This window comes from Trachemys scripta, chromosome 8, assembly GCF_013100865.1.
Source record: "Trachemys scripta elegans isolate TJP31775 chromosome 8, CAS_Tse_1.0, whole genome shotgun sequence".
NCBI classification, from domain to species: Eukaryota; Metazoa; Chordata; order Testudines; family Emydidae; genus Trachemys; species Trachemys scripta.
Genome location: NC_048305.1, coordinates 4,569,571 through 4,587,041, shown reverse-complemented (window position 1 = coordinate 4,587,041; position 17,471 = coordinate 4,569,571). Strand labels below are relative to the sequence as shown.

Genomic DNA, 17,471 nt, shown 5'->3' with positions numbered 1-17,471 from the left:
ATAGAGACTGCAGGGCAAACGGGAGCCCCCGCTGACCCCGGAAGGGCACGCTGACCCGGAAGCCGCCTCTCCCTGCCGCAGAGGCACTTCCGGGTTGGCCGTGGGGCGGAAAGGTCCGTTGGTTTCTCTACCGCGTAGGGGTGTGAGCGGTCCCGGGGCTCCGGCCAAACCCACCTCCCACCAGCTTCAGCCTGTCGGTAAGTTGCCGTGCCGTGACGACAGAGCGTGTCACCGCGGTGACGTCGCGGTGACGTCAGGGGGCATCTCGGCGAGGCCTTGTCCAGTCCCAGCGGAGGCTGCAGCGCCCCGGCCTGACGTCATGCGGCCCCAGGGCAGCCTGGTCATGACGTCACTGCCCTGACGTGCGCTCTGTAGTGACGCCGCAGGACAGGAGAGGGGACCTGCTGGGGGCCGGCGGGGGTTCGTTCAGGGATGGCCTATGGCGGGTGTCCCAACCCACCCCCTCCCCTGGGCCCTGTAGCACAGTGACTCGAGGCAGGGCTCTGTCATGACATCACAGCGCGTCAGCCTGGCGAGGCCGCCGGGCATCCCCGCGAGCCCGCGCTACCCCGCCCGCCCCCTGCTCTGGGATGGTCCTCGGGACGCTTTGGGGTGCCCTGGCCAGGATGTTTCGGTTTGAGGATTTGTTTGGGGTTTGTTTTCTTTTTTATTACACTTTAAAACAGGGGTCGGCAATAGGGTGACCAGATGTCCCGATTTTATAGGGACAGTCCTGATTTTTGGGTCTTTTTCTTATATAGGCTCCTATTACCCCTCCACCCCCGTCCCGATTTTTCACATTTGCTGTCTGGTCACCCTAGTTAGCAACCTTTCAGAAGTGGTGTGCCGAGTTTTCATTGATTCACTCTGATTTAAGGTTTTGCGTGCTAGTCATACATTTTAACATTGTTAGAAGGTCTCTTTCTATAAGTCTATAATATAGAACTAAACTATTGTTGTATGTAAAGTAAATAAGGTTTATAAAATGTTTAAGAAGCTCCATTTAAAATTAATTTAAAACGCAGAGCCCCTTCCCGCCTCTCCTCCCCGCGCCCCCCCAGACCGGTGCCCAGGACCTGGGCAGTGTGAGTGCCACTGAAAATCAGCTTTATCATGTGGGAAAAAATGTCTATTGTCATACACTAATTTCAACTTTATTTTTTTCAAATGTGTATTATAACAAACTAGTTGACAGGCTACACAAAGATGAGACATACAGTAAAACAATATTTTCTAGTCATGAAAAAGTAGGTTTGTGACTGAAGTGAAAACTAAATATTTGTTGTTGTAGATGGTTATAGAAGGATCTTTAAAGATAGGAAAATTCAGAGTTCAAGGCTACAGTCTGATAGTCCCAATGCTAGTTATTATGGAGTTGGTGTATTTTAAAACTGATACACACTCCAATCAATTGCCAGAATCACCAATTAGTTTGGACAGTCTAGGATTGGGAAATGTATCTTGTTTTTTTATTCCAGTTTATCTAGGTATATGAACTGATGTTACATCCAATGATGTAGAACTATATAACTTACTATCTCTCAGGCCCCCATCTTACAAAGACTTCTGCATGTGTGTAACTTTAAGTACTATGAGTAATCTCATTGACAGTTAAACTGTCAGTTTCACAGGTGATAGCCAAAGACTTGACTCATATAACTGCATGCATCCTGAATATTCATCCCTCCACAACTCTTTGTTGTCAAGTATGGCCAGAAGCTGGGAATGAGCAACAGGGGATGGATCACTTGATGATTACCTGTTCTGTTCATTCCCTCTGGGGGACCTGGAATTGGCCACTGTTGGAAGACAAAAAGAACAGGAGTACTTGTGGCACCTTAGAGACTAACAAATTTATTAGAGCATAAGCTTTCGTGGGCTACTGCCCACTTCTTTGGATGCATATAGAGTGGAACATATATTGAGGAGATATATATACACACATACAGAGAGCATGCTTCGGATGCATATAGAGTGGAACATATAGAGCATGCTTTCTGTATGTGTGTATATATATCTCCTCAATATATGTTCCACTCTATATGCATCCAAAGAAGTGGGCAGTAGCCCACGAAAGCTTATGCTCTAATAAATTTGTTAGTCTCTAAGGTGCCACAAGTACTCCTGTTCTTTTTGCGGATACAGACTAACACGGCTGCTACTCTGAAACCTGTTGGAAGACAGGATACTGGGCTAGATGGCTCTTTGGTTTGACCCAGTATGGCTGTTCTTATGGCTCAATAAAGGTTAAATATGTTGAGCTTAAGTTCAGGTTGAGACATAAACAATTCCAATTACTACTGTGGATGCTTTCTCTTGCCTTGGTTTTAATACTTTCTTGAAGAATTTGTGATGTTTGCACTTTCCATGTTTTAGCCTCTTTTTGACTCTGTTATCAGCTTCAGCAGCTGTTTTGCATAAATGTGATGATGGTTGAGTAATATGGATTTAGCAAAACATTCTCTTCCAGCAGTTGACAATGAATGATCATTGTCTGCTTAATAATAATAGGTTTGCAAAAAGGGAAATGTGACAAACAATTTATAATAAATCAGACCTTGAAGAATGTAATGGTAAAATTCAATGACCCATCACTCGTGATGTTTTATACATTATGCAAATGCATTGCACGTATAGGGGTTAGCATATGCAATTACTGAAGATAATTAGCTCACTCTTCTGAGGGAAAATGTTGCTAGATATTTCCGGTGTTGAAATAATTGACTTAGGTTTCTAATGTCAATTTAGAAATAGAGTTAAAAAAACTTGAAAATCTAATAACTTAATTTCTTCATTTTGAATTATTAAAATTATCACAAGAAAACCACTGGAGATATTGGAATTATCTCCACTGACTCTAAAACATCATTAGTCAGAAGATTACAGTGATTCAATATAATAAGCTACTCTGTGTCTGATTCAATAAGGACTTGTTTTCACTGCAGAGTTAACTTGCATGTTGCCCTTAACTCAGATCCCAACCACATAAAATAGTTAATCCAAGTGTGCTGGTGCTTTTATCTTGAGTGAGTTTAGACCAGTGGTTCTCAAACTAGGGCTGCATTTGTGCAGGGAAAGCCCCTGGCAGGCCGGGCCAGTTTGTTTACCTGCTGTGTCCGTAGGTTTGGCCGATCGCAGTTCCCACTGGTCACAGTTCACTGCTCCAGGCCAGTGGGGGCTGCAGGAAGCAGCGCAGGCCGAGGGACGTGCTGGCCGCCCTTCCTGCAGCCCCCATTGGCCTGGAGCAGCGAACCGCGGCCAGTGGGAGCCGCAGTCAGCCGAACCTGTGGTCGCGGCAGGTAAACAAACCGGCCCGGCCCACCAGGGGCTTTCCCTGAACAAGCAGCGGCCCTAGTTTGAGAACCACTGGTTTAGACTACATCTCAAGTTAGCACAACTCTTCAGCTGCTGACACAACCCCTCTGTGCAGCTCCAATGTTATTTCGCAGTGTGACTGCTCTCACTGGAGCCGGGCTAATTTAAGAGGAGTTAACTCAATCACTCAACTCCGGAGTGAAGATATACCCTAAATCTGCTATCTAAATATATTGTACAGACTGCAGAAATGTATGTTAATGTTCCATTAAGATTAGCATTTTAGACTTTGATCCTTCAGGCATAGGGATGCCCACCTGCACATGCAGTTGTAGGATTGGGACTTGAAAAACTCTGAACTGAGGAAACGTAGAACTTGATTGTCATGTAGTAATTGCAACATGCTCCCTTTGCACCTATCAGAACCAAAATTGCCCTCAGATACCCCTTTGTAACTCCCTTGAAGTCAAGTGGAACTATGTGTATATATCTGGTGGCAGGTTTCGGCCCATTGTATATTCAAGTTACATTTAACAGCATAACTAACAATCACTGAACAGTAAAATATTAATCACTCAACAGCTTGTGCTGTGTATTTCCAGTTTCATAGCCAAGCGCTTAGTCAGTTTTGTAGCTACACATAGAAATAGCAGCTGAAAAACCACACATATGGAGTTAAAATTGATATTTATATTTATTATGTGATTCCATAGTCACATAAATAATATCCACTGAAAACTTAATGGGAATATTTGTGCTAGTCATGTTCCAACACACACACCCTTTTGTTTGCTTGTTTGTTTTTTCATTTCTTATCCTTTATTTTTCTTTCTGGGCTTCGGTCATACAAAAGTTTATGCAGCACGTGTTTAACTTCATGCACTGTGAGTAATTCTGTTAAAGTCAGTGGGATTGCTCACAGGATCCCATCCTGGCCCTATTGAAGTCAGTGTCAAAACTCTCACAGATGGTAGTGATACAGAATCTGGCCCACAGTGTGTACAGATAAACCTGTAAGTCTGTGCAGGACCAGGGCCCTAGTTACTATTTTTCAGGAAGGAGGATACACCACTTGTAGTGTTCGGATATTTTTGAATTGTACTTGCATAGAAAACAGATCTTAAAATCTTTTAAAATAGAAATGTTTTGTTCCTAACTGAAAAATAAGTGTCCGGATTTTGCTCATACTTTCCAAAAACATTCACCCTTGGAGCATTTTTATCTGAAACTGCTCTAGCTATAATTTTTATAAGCCATTCCTAAGATTACTGTAACTGAAAGAGAGGAAAGAAAAAGTTAATTTTCTCCCCCCCCGCCCCCGTATGTTTACTTTGAGCGTTTGACAACACTTGGTTTATAGTCAATTTCTCTGTTTCCCCTGTATTGGCAGTTCTTTTACCCTGTCAGAATGGTCTTTCACACAACAATAAGAAAAAGAGGGAATTCTTTTTTTAAAAATAGAAAAAATAAGAAAATAAGACTACAAAAATTGGCAGCGGGGACATGTGGAAACACGTGTAGTATCTGAAACTATGTTTAACACCTTTTTTTAAATGAACTAGATTTCCACAACTTTTATTGAATCTGATCTCATCTGACAAAACTAGGACCGATGCTATAAAACTTTAATCACATGAGTAATGCTTATTCATGAGAGCATCCTACTCATCTGAGTAAGGGTTTGCAGGCTGCAACCCGTAAGTTGAAATAACATTTAAATTGTGACATGAAAGACAAAAGACATGAAAGAGAAAGGGTAGGTTAACACTTTGGCCTTAATTCATATTATTGTTCTGTCTTCACCCCATCAAAAAAACAAATGAGTGAAAGATGGTGTGTCAATATAAACTTTGAATCTTCTTGCTCTTTGTTGTTTCTTTTATACAGAACTGTTTATTGCATTTTATTTCCTGTGGGTTAGGGGGAAGTTTAAAGAAAAAGCAGAACCTCTGTGTTATAAAATAGTGTCTCATGTACATACAAGAAATGAGAACAGACATCATGTCACTTGATTAAGTCTGTGTGAAAAATATCCTTCTGAAACTTTGCATTTGTCTTGTACGTATTAAACTTTTTTTTTTAATTGTACCAATAGTGATTAGTTCATATTATGGAATAGGTACTTGCCAAAATAATTTTTTTTAAATCAAAGTAGTTTTGCAGTTATATAAGCACACACACAAAAAATCTTCAACTCATCAACGTCTAACATTTTTGGTTTATATATTTTTACAGTTATGTAACCTCTGAAATTTAAAAGCATTAATTTACTACTAAACTAGAGGTTTACATGCCAAGTTTCAGCCCTGAATGTGTTTTCTCAGCTGACATATACACCAGAGAGAAACAAGATTTTTAACTAGTGCTGACAATACTGTTTATTGATTTCATTATAAAAGTGAGAGGGTGGTAAAGTTACTTGGTGCTTCAGGACATGTGCCTTGTCCCACATAGCTTACCAGCAAAATAACACCAGATAAACTCAGGACCATGGTAAGGGAAATGAAGTTTGTGGAGTTATTGATTAGGAGTAAAGAGGAAAAGGAATAGCTGAACAAGGAGGATTTGAAGGAACAGAGAGGGCACCTGGCACATTTGTCTGCCCCCATTTGCCATGGGTAATGGGGGTGAGAGAAAGCACAAAGGGGAGAGGAGAGAAAGGAGAGCAAGGAAAAATGATTGGGGAAAGCATTGGGAGCAAGGAAGAGAGTAGGGGGACATGAAAAGGGAGATGAAAGAGGGATCCAAGGTATTAAATAGCTTCATAGATGTGCTATGTGCGACAATGTGCCTTCGGGGCTGAGTAAAGCCCCCGGAATATCTCCCTGGACAGCCTGCTTTAGCTCCAGCCGAACTGGATCAGCACCAGTTTCTTTGCATAAGTGCTTTCCCAGAGATGCCACTGGTGGAATGCAGCTAACTAGGAAGTCCAGTCCTTGTCAGCTTGCCTGTGGGAAATGGGTTCTGCTCAGTAGCGTGGCACTAATCGAGTTCCTTCCACAGCTGCTGGCCTCATCCTAAAGGAAGAAACAAGAAATGAGACATGCAGAAAAAAAAAATGGGGAGGAGAGACGGGCTCGGTGCCATTCAGTGGGTTTACACAGAAACAACAGTTGGGGCCTACTCTAATTCCACCTCAGGTTTAGACATGCCAGTCAGTTGAACCTTGAAGGAGAGTCAAACAACAATACTGTTTTTTCTAATTAACTGATTTTTGACAACAGCAACCAATAATGGGACAAAGTTATCTTGTCAAATTAGCAATCCGGATCGTCCTTGGACAAATAACCTTTAATAACAAATTCTGAGCCTGCATAGTATATGGTAAATGAATTTCCTAATTCCTGGTTGTGATTGATTCATCTAGCCTATAAAGGAGCTAAAGAGCAAAAAATAGGTGCCTTCATTTGTAGAGTAATCCTTTGTGCAGTGATCCTATTCCTCTGTGGTATGTTAAAGTACTATAAGCAGTGTTAACTAGTAATGTCAAAATGATGAGAAAAACATATCAAGTGCCTGCTGCCTCATTTATAAGCATATCAATGAATCACTTAATCCTTTGTTATCCTAGTTATGAAATACAACCTTGCTGGCATTTGGTATTGGTAGAAGAACAGAGGATAAAGATTGAAGTCAGATATTCATTAAGATACCAGGGTATTTTAGTTTGTGTTTTTCCCATCATAAATTGGTTTTCATTGCCATGGGACAGTCTGGAAGGAATGATGAGTCCAAGGAACATTTACTAGATCAGAAATATTCTCTGGTCAGGTTTCATGAAAATTATATACAAATGTAAACCTTCCTCACGCCAACTCATTCTTGGAGTTCAGTGTATTTATTGAAATGTTTTGCTTCCTGGTTGTCGGTGGAAAAAAATTGATATATACCAGAAGCATTGGTATTGGTCTTTTATCCGTTATCTTGTGCACACCTTCATTTTAAAAATTGTGGGTCCTGTCCTTAGTCAACATATCCCCTGACATCACTAGGAGATGCAGAGCAGAATTTGGCACTCGTAGCTTTTAAAGCACTTTGAAGATGAAAAACATACTGGAAGTGCTAAATAGTTGTAGCCATTAGTGCAATATTTTCAGCATCAGATTACGGTAAAAATGTGGAGTCTGATAATGTGGCAGCAAGAAAAGTTGTCATGAGGAAGGACATTTAGATATTAAGGGCCAGATTTCAGAAATGACTTTCCATTTTGTGTCCACAAATAATTGCAGATACAGTTTTCCAGGCACAAAAAATTGTGGGTGCATTTTATAGTACTTAGGCATCTAACTACTGATTGTACCTGCAAATCAAGTAATTTGTTGTCTCGGGGCTATAAAATGCATCCACAGTTATCTGTAGGTACAGAACAAGGGGCTGAGTGATACCCTTTGGAAAATCAGGACTTGAAATCACTTTTTTTTTTTAAATTACATTTTCATCCTTCATCTTCCCCCGTTGTGAAAACTGTTTTTCTTTGTCTGCCATACACACAAGCCACATTTTGATCCCAATGGGAGCTACGCATTTTCAATCTCTTAACCACTTTGGCCCTTTTCTTACATTCTTTTTGCCCCTAATGCCTAGCCTCCCTGAGATGTCTTATTTTGGATGGGAGGACAAGTGTACATCTGAAGTGACTGGAGTACTGATCATGCTAATACCTTCTGACCCTCATCCGTTTGGCATGCCCTGAGCTCATCTCTGATGCCAAACCTCTCGGCTGACAATTTAAATTATTTTAGTCTGAAATCTGTTTACTGGAAATGAGATTTGAAAACCACGTAAGCTTGGTATTATTAACAAACCTAATTCTCTCTCCTTTTTTTTTTCCAGTTGGATTTCCCGTTTCCACTATTAATATCGATGGTCTTGAAAGTGCCCTAGGATTCAGATATTTCCAAGAAACTCTCTGTCAATGAACAACTCAAGACCCTCCTCACTGATCTCGGTTTAATGCAGACAGCTTGATATTACGCATCCTTACTCCAAGTTAAATGAAAAAACAATTTTCTCAAATCTTCCATGAAGCTCAGTTGTTACCTGTTAGCTTTGATTGTTAGTGCTAGTCTGCCTGCTGCTTTTGCACTGGAAAATGTAGCTGCTAACAGGACAATTACACCTGGGTCAAGATCCATTTCTCTGACTGCTTCACTTCATCCAGTCTTCCGAGTCTTGGCAAATTCTGCAGCACATCATGATATCATAGCAAAGGAGGGGGCCAGTGCTTTAATTGAATGTAAACTGAACATCAGCCAGTATGAATTTATCCTTTGGTACAATTCAAAAGCACAGCTGCTCAGTGAAAGAGATGAAGGTAAGCTCTGCTCCTCTCTTAGACAGTATCTGAACACCTCACCATCTTTAACATATTTGTCTTCACAACCCTCGTGAGAGGTTTATCACATTTTACACATGAGGACCTGAGGCACAGAGAGATTAAGTGACTTGCCCAAGGTCACACGGGAAACCTGTGGCGTAGCAGGGAATTGAACCAGGTCCCATGCTTGTGCCCTACCACTGGCCCACCCTTTCTGCGGTGATGCTTAATCTTGTACAGCTGAACTGTCTTGCTTCAAAGGTACAGAATTAAAGATCCATCGTATCAGCTCCATAGCTGATTTTTTATTTTGTCCTGCTCTTTATAAGAACATAAGAACGGCCGTACTGGGTCAGACCAAAGGTCCATCCAGCCCAGTATCCTGTCTACCGACAGTGGCCAATGCCAGGTGCCCCAGAGGGAGTGAACCTAACAGGTAATGATCAAGTGATCTCTCTCCTGCCATCCATCTCCACCCTCTGACAGACAGAGGCTAGGGTTACCATAACATCTTAGGTGCATACATTAAAAAATAATTTCCCTCAAATTGTGACCTTTTCTAGCTGGCAAACTATTCTCATGTTTTCTTGGCCTTTCTAAAGGAGAGAGACTATTTGATTACATTTACTTCCTGGTTTATGTGCCAGCAACTCTCTGGAAATCAACAGGACGTTTAACTGCTCAGGGAACGGTTTTGCTGGTTAACCATTGCTACAGAGGGAGATGCACTGTCTTAGCCATTAAGTGTTTTACTTTTTTCTTTTTTTAAATTAGACTGTTTATAGAATCTGGAAAACATTCTTCATTAGATAACGAGTTTTAAGTTAGGTCAAACCGTGAACCTGAGCTACTTGACAGTATCCTCTTAAGGCCGTGCATATTAATTTGGAGTATTATCCAGCTTATGTGCAGCTAAAATAATCTTTAGGTGCCATCTGGAAATGTAATTGAAAGCAAAGTAAATGAAGAGAATGAGTTATGAAAACAAATGTGTCCTCCCCAGTTTAGTAAATATGGAGGAAATGGCCGGTAAAGCGAGCATTATTATTATTTTATTTTTTACCAAGAGTTTTGTCAGTCAGTAGAAAAAGCACAGTTGTGTAGTGGTTAAAGCAAAAGACTGGGACCCCAGGGATGGGTTTTAACACCAGCTGAGCTACTTAGGGTATGTCTACACTGCACACTAAACACAGGCTCTGACTTGGGTTTGAGCCCAAGCCCCTCTCCTGTCCACACGCAAGTCAGTCTGACTCTGGTCAGCAGCACTCAAGACCCAGGTGCTAGGACCTTGCTGTGGGTGGGGGGCCTCAGAGCCCAAGTACAAGCCCCGCTGGGACTTGGATCTAAGGCTTGTCATTTTGCAGTGTGGATGCAGGTCAAGTCACAGACCCAAGTCAGAAGGTCTGCACAGTGCAGTATGGAGGCGTTAGTACGGCTGTGAGAGACAGGCCAGCAGTTGTTAACCTAGGCTGGATGCTCAGGCATGGGCTTGGAAACACCGAATCCACGAGCCCGGGTCCCACAGACCTGGGCTTAGTGTGCAGTGTATAAACGTACCCTTACTGACTATGTGATTTTTTCCATGGCTCACTTAACTTTTGCCTTAGTCAACCCACGTGGAAAATTGGACGTTATAATTATATGGAGCAGTAAATGAACGCAGCACTGTACAGTGGGCAAAATGTGCTACCCAAATACTGGAATCCATGCTGCAAAGAGCTGTCAGTCTAAAGGCACAGCTGCACAGTAGGGAACAATACGAAATGGAATAAAGAGTGGGATTCGAGCAAAATCGTATGGTAGAAAAGTACTTGTAGCACCTGAGTTGTAAATTCTGGCTAAACAAGCTACGGAACGAAATCTCCACCACATTAGGTATGATCATTGAGGACTCTTTGTATTATGTAAGAGATGCAGTACTTAGTGCCAAGGCCTGTATCTCGATAAAGGAGTAAGCATAATTTGTTACATTTTCTTAATTCTCTTTGTCTCATTACTGTACTTGTTTCTTTTGGGTCTTTAGGTGGAAGATGGTTGATCATTGACGGAATCCTTAACATTACCAGTGTAACTTTTGGTGACCGCGGGCGGTACACTTGTGCAGCCATTACTCGTAATGGCACCGCCTACTACACAGTCACCCTGAGGGTTATCTTCACATCGGGGGACATGAGCATCTACTACATGATTGTGTGTCTGGTTGCCTTCACAATCATCCTCATTTTAAATATCACCCGTCTGTGTATGATGAGCAGCCACCTCCGCAAGACAGAGAAGGCCATCAATGAGTTCTTCAGGACAGAAGGGGCTGAAAAGCTTCAGAAAGCCTTTGAGATCGCCAAGCGCATTCCGATCATCACATCTGCCAAAACCTTAGAGCTGGCCAAAGTCACCCAGTTTAAGACCATGGAATTTGCTCGATACATTGAAGAGCTTGCTAGAAGCATCCCTCTCCCACCTCTGATCCTGAACTGTAGGGCATTCATGGAGGAGATCTTCGAAGCAGTGCGAGTTGATGATCCTGATGAAGTTGGCGAGGAAACCAAACAGACCCAGGCCCTTACTACCCAAGATGCAATCTACCCCATCAACCCAGAGCTCAAGCGCAGTAATTCACCAGCAGGGGACTCGGATGATGGCTCCATGAATGAGCAGGGTCAAGAAATAGCAGTCCAGGTATCGGTCCACCTTCAGTCAGAAATACAAAGCATTGACACTGTTTCCCATGAGAGCTGCCATTCTTTACCTTCCGAAGAAGAGGTCTGCTGAATCCAGCAAGATGGGATTATTAAAGGTGCATCTGATTTCTGTAAGGCGTCGAGAGAAAAGGAACCAGAGTCAAATGTGCACAAGAAATAATGAATTTTTTTCCAGCATCTGAGGTGCCAAAGCTATTCCCTAAATCTGTGCATTTCCTCATCTGTTTCTCAGTGCTGATCTATAGATTTAAAGCCTGCTTAGATGAGGCCATTTGGAATACTCCTTCGCAGCAATTTTGCAAAGCAAACATACTCCATTGGAAGCATTTCACAAAGGGGATGATTCACACTCAATTTCTTGGTCGCCTCAGTTACTGTATCAGAGGTGGCTAAATTGAGCTAAACTCCTGCCAAAGAATCCTTTCCTTGGTGAACTGTTTCTTCATCTGCACAAAGAAATCTGAATTCTTTCAGATTCAGATCTGCCTGCATTCTTGTCATGACGATTTGAGAGGTGTGCTCTTTTTGAATTGCCTCTTGATGTGTGCAGCCCATCAAAACTATGGGCTTCGGCAAATCTGCTTCATGTATTTTGCTTCTGTGTTGCCATCAGAATGTACTGTACTTAGAATAAGGAATAGTGCCAGACTGTGCATCTGGATTAAATTGTCATTGTTTCAAAGCAGTTTATGGAATAACCAGGGCTCTCAGGTTTTGATGATTCTGCAGAAACTTACCAAAATGCTGTTGTAGTACATGGAAAATTAAATCTTGATTTTTGCCATAATCAGCACCATGGTTAAATGACCAGTATTGCTAGATGCCTTACCCTGTTTCTCTTTTACATGGCAGGACAGGAAGGCAGCACTGCTGGTATTATCTGTCCCTGAACCTTATTGACTTACTCACTGCAGAAAATCCAAAGGATTGTGGTGTATTTGACATTCCCATGAGCAAGGGATGACGAGCTGGTAGTTGGTTGTCCTAAAAAAAAAATGTCTCAGGCAGTTGTTTCTAAACAACATTAACAAGAAAAGTGGGGGGAACTTAGGGCCAGATTCTTAGCTGTGGATAGTTATGGCTCCCTGATTCTGCTGTCTGCAGTAACCCTCTGGCCATGCCCCCTTCCATTTCTAGCAAGCCCCGTGGTAAGAGCTGCAAGGAGATGTAGCACCAGAGCTGACCATACATTGCCCTGTGCTAGTTAGAGACTCTCCTGTGCCAGGAGAGTCCTCAGATGAGGAGATCCAATCCCTGGGAACAGGAATGTAGAAGAGAATCTGACTCCCTGGTTTCGCTTTTTGGTGCTGATCTTTTCCTTTTTTTTGGTTTGGTTTTATTTAACATTTACCAGTGTATCACTTAAATTGCATTTTATTTCCCGTTGAGATTTAAATATATGTAAGGCTTGTAAGCACTCCGCAAATTAATTTCTTACAACTACTGGAAGCATATTGCCATATAATGTTAACAACTTGGCAACAGGCGCACCGCTTAGCTTCCCACATCTCTTTCTTTGCTTCCTGTTTTTGAAAGGTGACTTGAACTAGTGGTTTCCGGAAGGAACAGTCAGGATTCTTCAGAGGTTTTAAGGTTACGTTTACAGGAGTGGAGGTGGATGGCAAACAGATACAGGAGTGCCATTCTACAAAGCAGGGTCATCTGCGGTAATGCACCCTTGTAATAAAAGGCAAGACTAAATCATATTTATGTGTCAGTATTAGGGAACTAGAGGGTGAAGCATTTTTAAGTTCTTTGCCTAGAAGCTTCTGAAACCAAACACAAGCAATGCAGGTCTAGCAGAGCTTGTCTTGACTGAGAGGCCTGTGTTTATCAGGAACATAGGACTTGCTGACTGGATCAGCCCAGTAATCCATCTATTCCAGTCTCCTGTTTCTGACAGGTGGCTGCTTCAGAGGAATAGATCTGGAATAACTTGCCCTTAGTGGTAGATTCTTCCTCCCCCTCATATAGCTAGAGATTGTTAATGCTCCTCTTCATCTTAAGGGTTTAAATTCCTTCCTCAGCTCTTTATTTATTCTTTAATAGTCATGGTTATAATTCTGGATATTCTTGTTATTCAGATAAATGGCCAATCCTTTTTTGCATCCTGCTAAACCGCTGGCCTCAGTGATTCCTGGTGGCAGTGTTTCTGCAGGCTAACTGCGCATTCTGGGGAAAAGAATTTCCTTTGATTGAGTTTGAATGTCATAGCTCAAAGATGTTCAGGCCAGAAGGGATGGTCGTGTAGTCTGACCTTGTACAGTCCCCAGGCCATAGAGTTTCCACGTCCCCGTGCCTGGCTTTCAGAGAAGCTGATGTGCCCCTCTGTCAAACTGTCACACTACATATGGTGGCAGCATCCTTGATGGTTTTGTCCCCATGTTATAAATGCAATTTGGAGATGGAACCATAAAAACAAGGCTCCTTTTAAATACGTCCAAACCAGCAGACATGCAATAATGATTGACAGATGTCTCATCAAATATGGCAGCTTGCGTGCAACAAAATGACACTGGAGCTGTGTGAGATCAGTGTAAGAGAACAGCTCCCGATTTAACTGAATCTGTTCTTTAATTTGTATAGTTTATGTAGATAACACTGCGTTCTTTCTAAACCAAGTCTGTGTTTGCCTATCGATCTGTTTCATCTGGAGTCTGAGTAGCAGAGAGAAAGGACTTGTTCCATTAGGCCAGAAAATACAGAAATGATGTGCTGGATAGTTATTGTGTTTTTTTTTAAATTCCAAAATCAAATGGCCAGTTTCCCATAGTAATAAGTCATTTTACTTCTGGGAGAGAGGCTGTTTTGTAGGATTTTCAGTACATAAGTCGCATTTATGAAGTGTAGGGCCCAATCTTGTTTCCACTGAACTTAATCAGAGCAGGGTTGGAACCCTGCTATGACATCAGCAAGTGTATTGAACAGATTCCTATGACACTGGGAGCCAGGATGATGATAATGATGTTGTATAGAACCCATAATTTCCAAGTAATGAACCCTAACATAGTGGTTTCCAAACAGGTTGACCTATTGCTCCCATGTTAGTGAGATCTGTTACTGCTTGAATTTTTTTGATACATCTAACTAAAATTTATTTTGGAAAGATTACTCAAACATCCGACATGGGGGGGTTTTAACTCCTTGTAAAAGATGCACGCTTTTTCTTGGCTTCAACTAATGTCTCTGACAATCACTCGGCTGTTTTATCTTTTCTTCCTAACCTCAGTTTTACTTTTTGTACTGTAAACTCTACTTGTTAGCCAAGATTGTATCTAAAAGTAACTTTGTCTTGGTTATTTGTATTCTATAGAGTGTAACGTGACTGTGTTATGTAACAACATATGATTCATACTTTCATAAAATTAATTGGTAGATTGGCAGAATAAATTTAGAAAAAAAAAACCCTGTGAGTTTTATGATCTATTTAAATTCTCTTGCATCAGAAAGGGGGAAAGAGGGGCTCTCCATAAAGAGTTAATAAACAGCTGTCTTCAGCTAATGCCAGCAAAGCTGTTAGGCAAACTGGTAAAGGTTGCCTGTGTATCTGATTATCTGCAAGACAATTTGTGCCATAACATCTTTGATTTGTCATTTTATAATGTCCTAGAGTCCCCATGGCCATCTGTAACGATTCGTACCAGCTGTGTAAACAGATGGCTACAGAACAGCAGCCCTGACATGATTTCAATAGGGTCTTTGGTTTCTTTATTGCTTCTTATAGCAAGCTAAAACAGTGGTTACGAATTGCAGTCTTTGCCTCCTCAAACCTATATTTGCTGGCCCACACCTATAGAGACAATTGTTCTGTTCTCCTGTCTTTATTCTAATCTTCTTAGGTTTGGGGAGGATTTTTCCTATGGTTTGGCGCAGCTTCCCTTCCACAGAAGGAGACACGTAACTAATACAAGACAAATCTACAGCTGGACTAATTAAAACTCCGAGGGACAGATTCTGCCTCGCCATGCCAGCGAGCAGTGGGGGTGTGTAAAAAGTCTTTCACTCTCTTGCTCAGCTCACATAGGGCCTGGCAGACTCCCAGTTCCTGCACTGAGAGAAGCGCAGGGCTGCTTCCTCCCTTCATTTCTTGAGACGGAGAGGAAGAGGGACCATGACTCCGCCCTCCCTATTTGTGGACCACCGTGCGGGGTGGGAAGTTATCTGCATCCATAAAGTGGTGCAGCAGTGTGCACGCAGTTCCTGCAGTTTTGGGTGCTCCCTGCGGGGTAATGTAGCGTGAACTGTACAATCCAGCACGGAGGAGCAATGCAGTCAGATCTAGCATCGAAGTTTTAAATGCAATCTGCAGAGTGAATCCCACTCTCGCGGACACCAGGGAAATCTTATTAAAGCCAGTGCAGTTGCACAAGTGTAAACGAAAGCAGAATTTGACCCTCTGTTTTGATCCCAATGTTCTAAAAGTTCAGTTCCCATTGTCAATGGCCGCACATGTAGAACAGTGGAATTCAATTCAAATTCTTCTCCACCTGCAGTGTGGGTTTTACTGTGCGGATGTGGCAGCTGAAGGAGTAACAAATCCACACTAATCAGGGCTGGGCTCGGTGTTCAGTCAATAACTGACTTCTAGCCCTGGATTTTGGGCTACGCTTAAATGTATGTTGCCGGTTCAAGACACACTGTACTAACAGTCAAATACAAAAGCTTTTGTTTTTTTAATCTGGGTCTATGCAGCGTCTGATCCTAAGTGGGGCTAACATAGTCATGGTTTTGTACCTATTGGAAACAAATTTCTGTTTTTGCCGGATGAACAAGGTAACAATAGAGAATTGAAAACAAAAGATTGTTCCATGGTGGATTATCCCAATGTTTTCTTTTTTTAAAAGTTATGCATCATACAAGGTCACCTCTCGCCTGAACTAGATCTTCAGCCGAGTTCCAGATGAAGTTAGGACTAAAAGAAGTCCATTTACTTCAATTAAGCTATGACAATTGATGCCAGCTAAGAATCTGCCCTTGATTTTCTGCTGTTACATGGCATCTCCTACACATCACAACATGAACAATGTCTTCATTCGTGCTCAAAAACAGTATAACCCACCGTTTGGTTTATGCCAGATATATGCAATATCAAAAAAAAAAAAAAAAAAACCTCTCCTATTTCTAAGTTAGGAGATGCCTGTGCTTTGCTGATTCTGGTCTGACAATGATCATCATAATACCGAGCAATGATGCAGCCCTTTCCCTTTTCAAAACCCCGTGCAAACAACTAATTAGCCTAATGAAAAGGCGTAGGATTAGGCTTATCTCAAGATACTAACATTTATTTTATTTATTTTATGGAACTAAAAATTCTCCAGTGTCCCAAATTCAAACCATGTACTTGAGTGCTCATGCTTGCATTGGGACACTTACTTCAGCAGATAGAGATGTAGATTATACATTTGTGCATCCATCTGCCCAGAGGTTCCAGATGGGATCCGAGGAGGCGGCTACATTTCAAGGGGTTGGAATTCTTTTTTCACTCACACTGGTATGCATGACATCTGCTGACAGGATCTGAAAGAAGGATGGATACCTCCGCTTGGAGATCAGTTTGCCTTGGCACAGAAGTACGCTGCAAACAGGATACTGTATTGTAGTAGCACTTAGAGGCCAGGACACTGTTGTGCTAGGCAGCTTACAAACATGTACCGAAGAAATGTTCCAGCCCCAAAGAGCTTGCAGTCTAAGTAAATCAAAATCAAGTACAGCATTAATCAGTATTCCAAGGGTAGAAGTGTCCATCAAAGCCAATGTTTCTGCTCTTCATAGCAGGGACTATGTCAACCAACATGTTTTTGTAGGCTATAGCCTGAATAGCACCTCTGCTTGGTACCATAATATTAAATAATACATACCCGTAAGTCATGCCTGTGAAATCCAGCCTGTCGGACAGCCATTTAAGTGGGATCCGATGGGAGAGATTTAGCCCCAGGTTTGAAAATGGTTTTCACACTTTGAACCTGATTTTTAAACAAGTTAGCCTCACATATATCGGGCTGGACTCTCTGGTGCTCTAAGGACGCTTTGCAACCCGTGAGCTGGCCTGAGAACAGAAATAGCCAGTGGGGGAACTCTCCTTGTTCTGCTACACCTGATCCTCTGGTGTAAGCTCTGTTATGGACTTTACAGCGGTGAGC

The 17,471-nt window shown here is 42.0% G+C and overlaps 1 protein-coding gene across 1 annotated transcript; it reads left to right on the top strand.

The window, feature by feature from the left end:
- The first annotated feature begins 52 nt into the window (after positions 1–52).
- On the top strand, positions 53–14,744 carry MFAP3 (microfibril associated protein 3). The gene is made up of 3 exons (XM_034778233.1): positions 53–197; positions 8,149–8,629; positions 10,656–14,744. The coding sequence occupies exons 2-3, from the start codon at positions 8,338–8,340 to the stop codon at positions 11,399–11,401; spliced, it is 1,038 nt and encodes a 345-aa protein (XP_034634124.1). The 5' UTR covers positions 53–197; positions 8,149–8,337; the 3' UTR covers positions 11,402–14,744.
- The last annotated feature ends 2,727 nt before the right edge of the window (positions 14,745–17,471 follow it).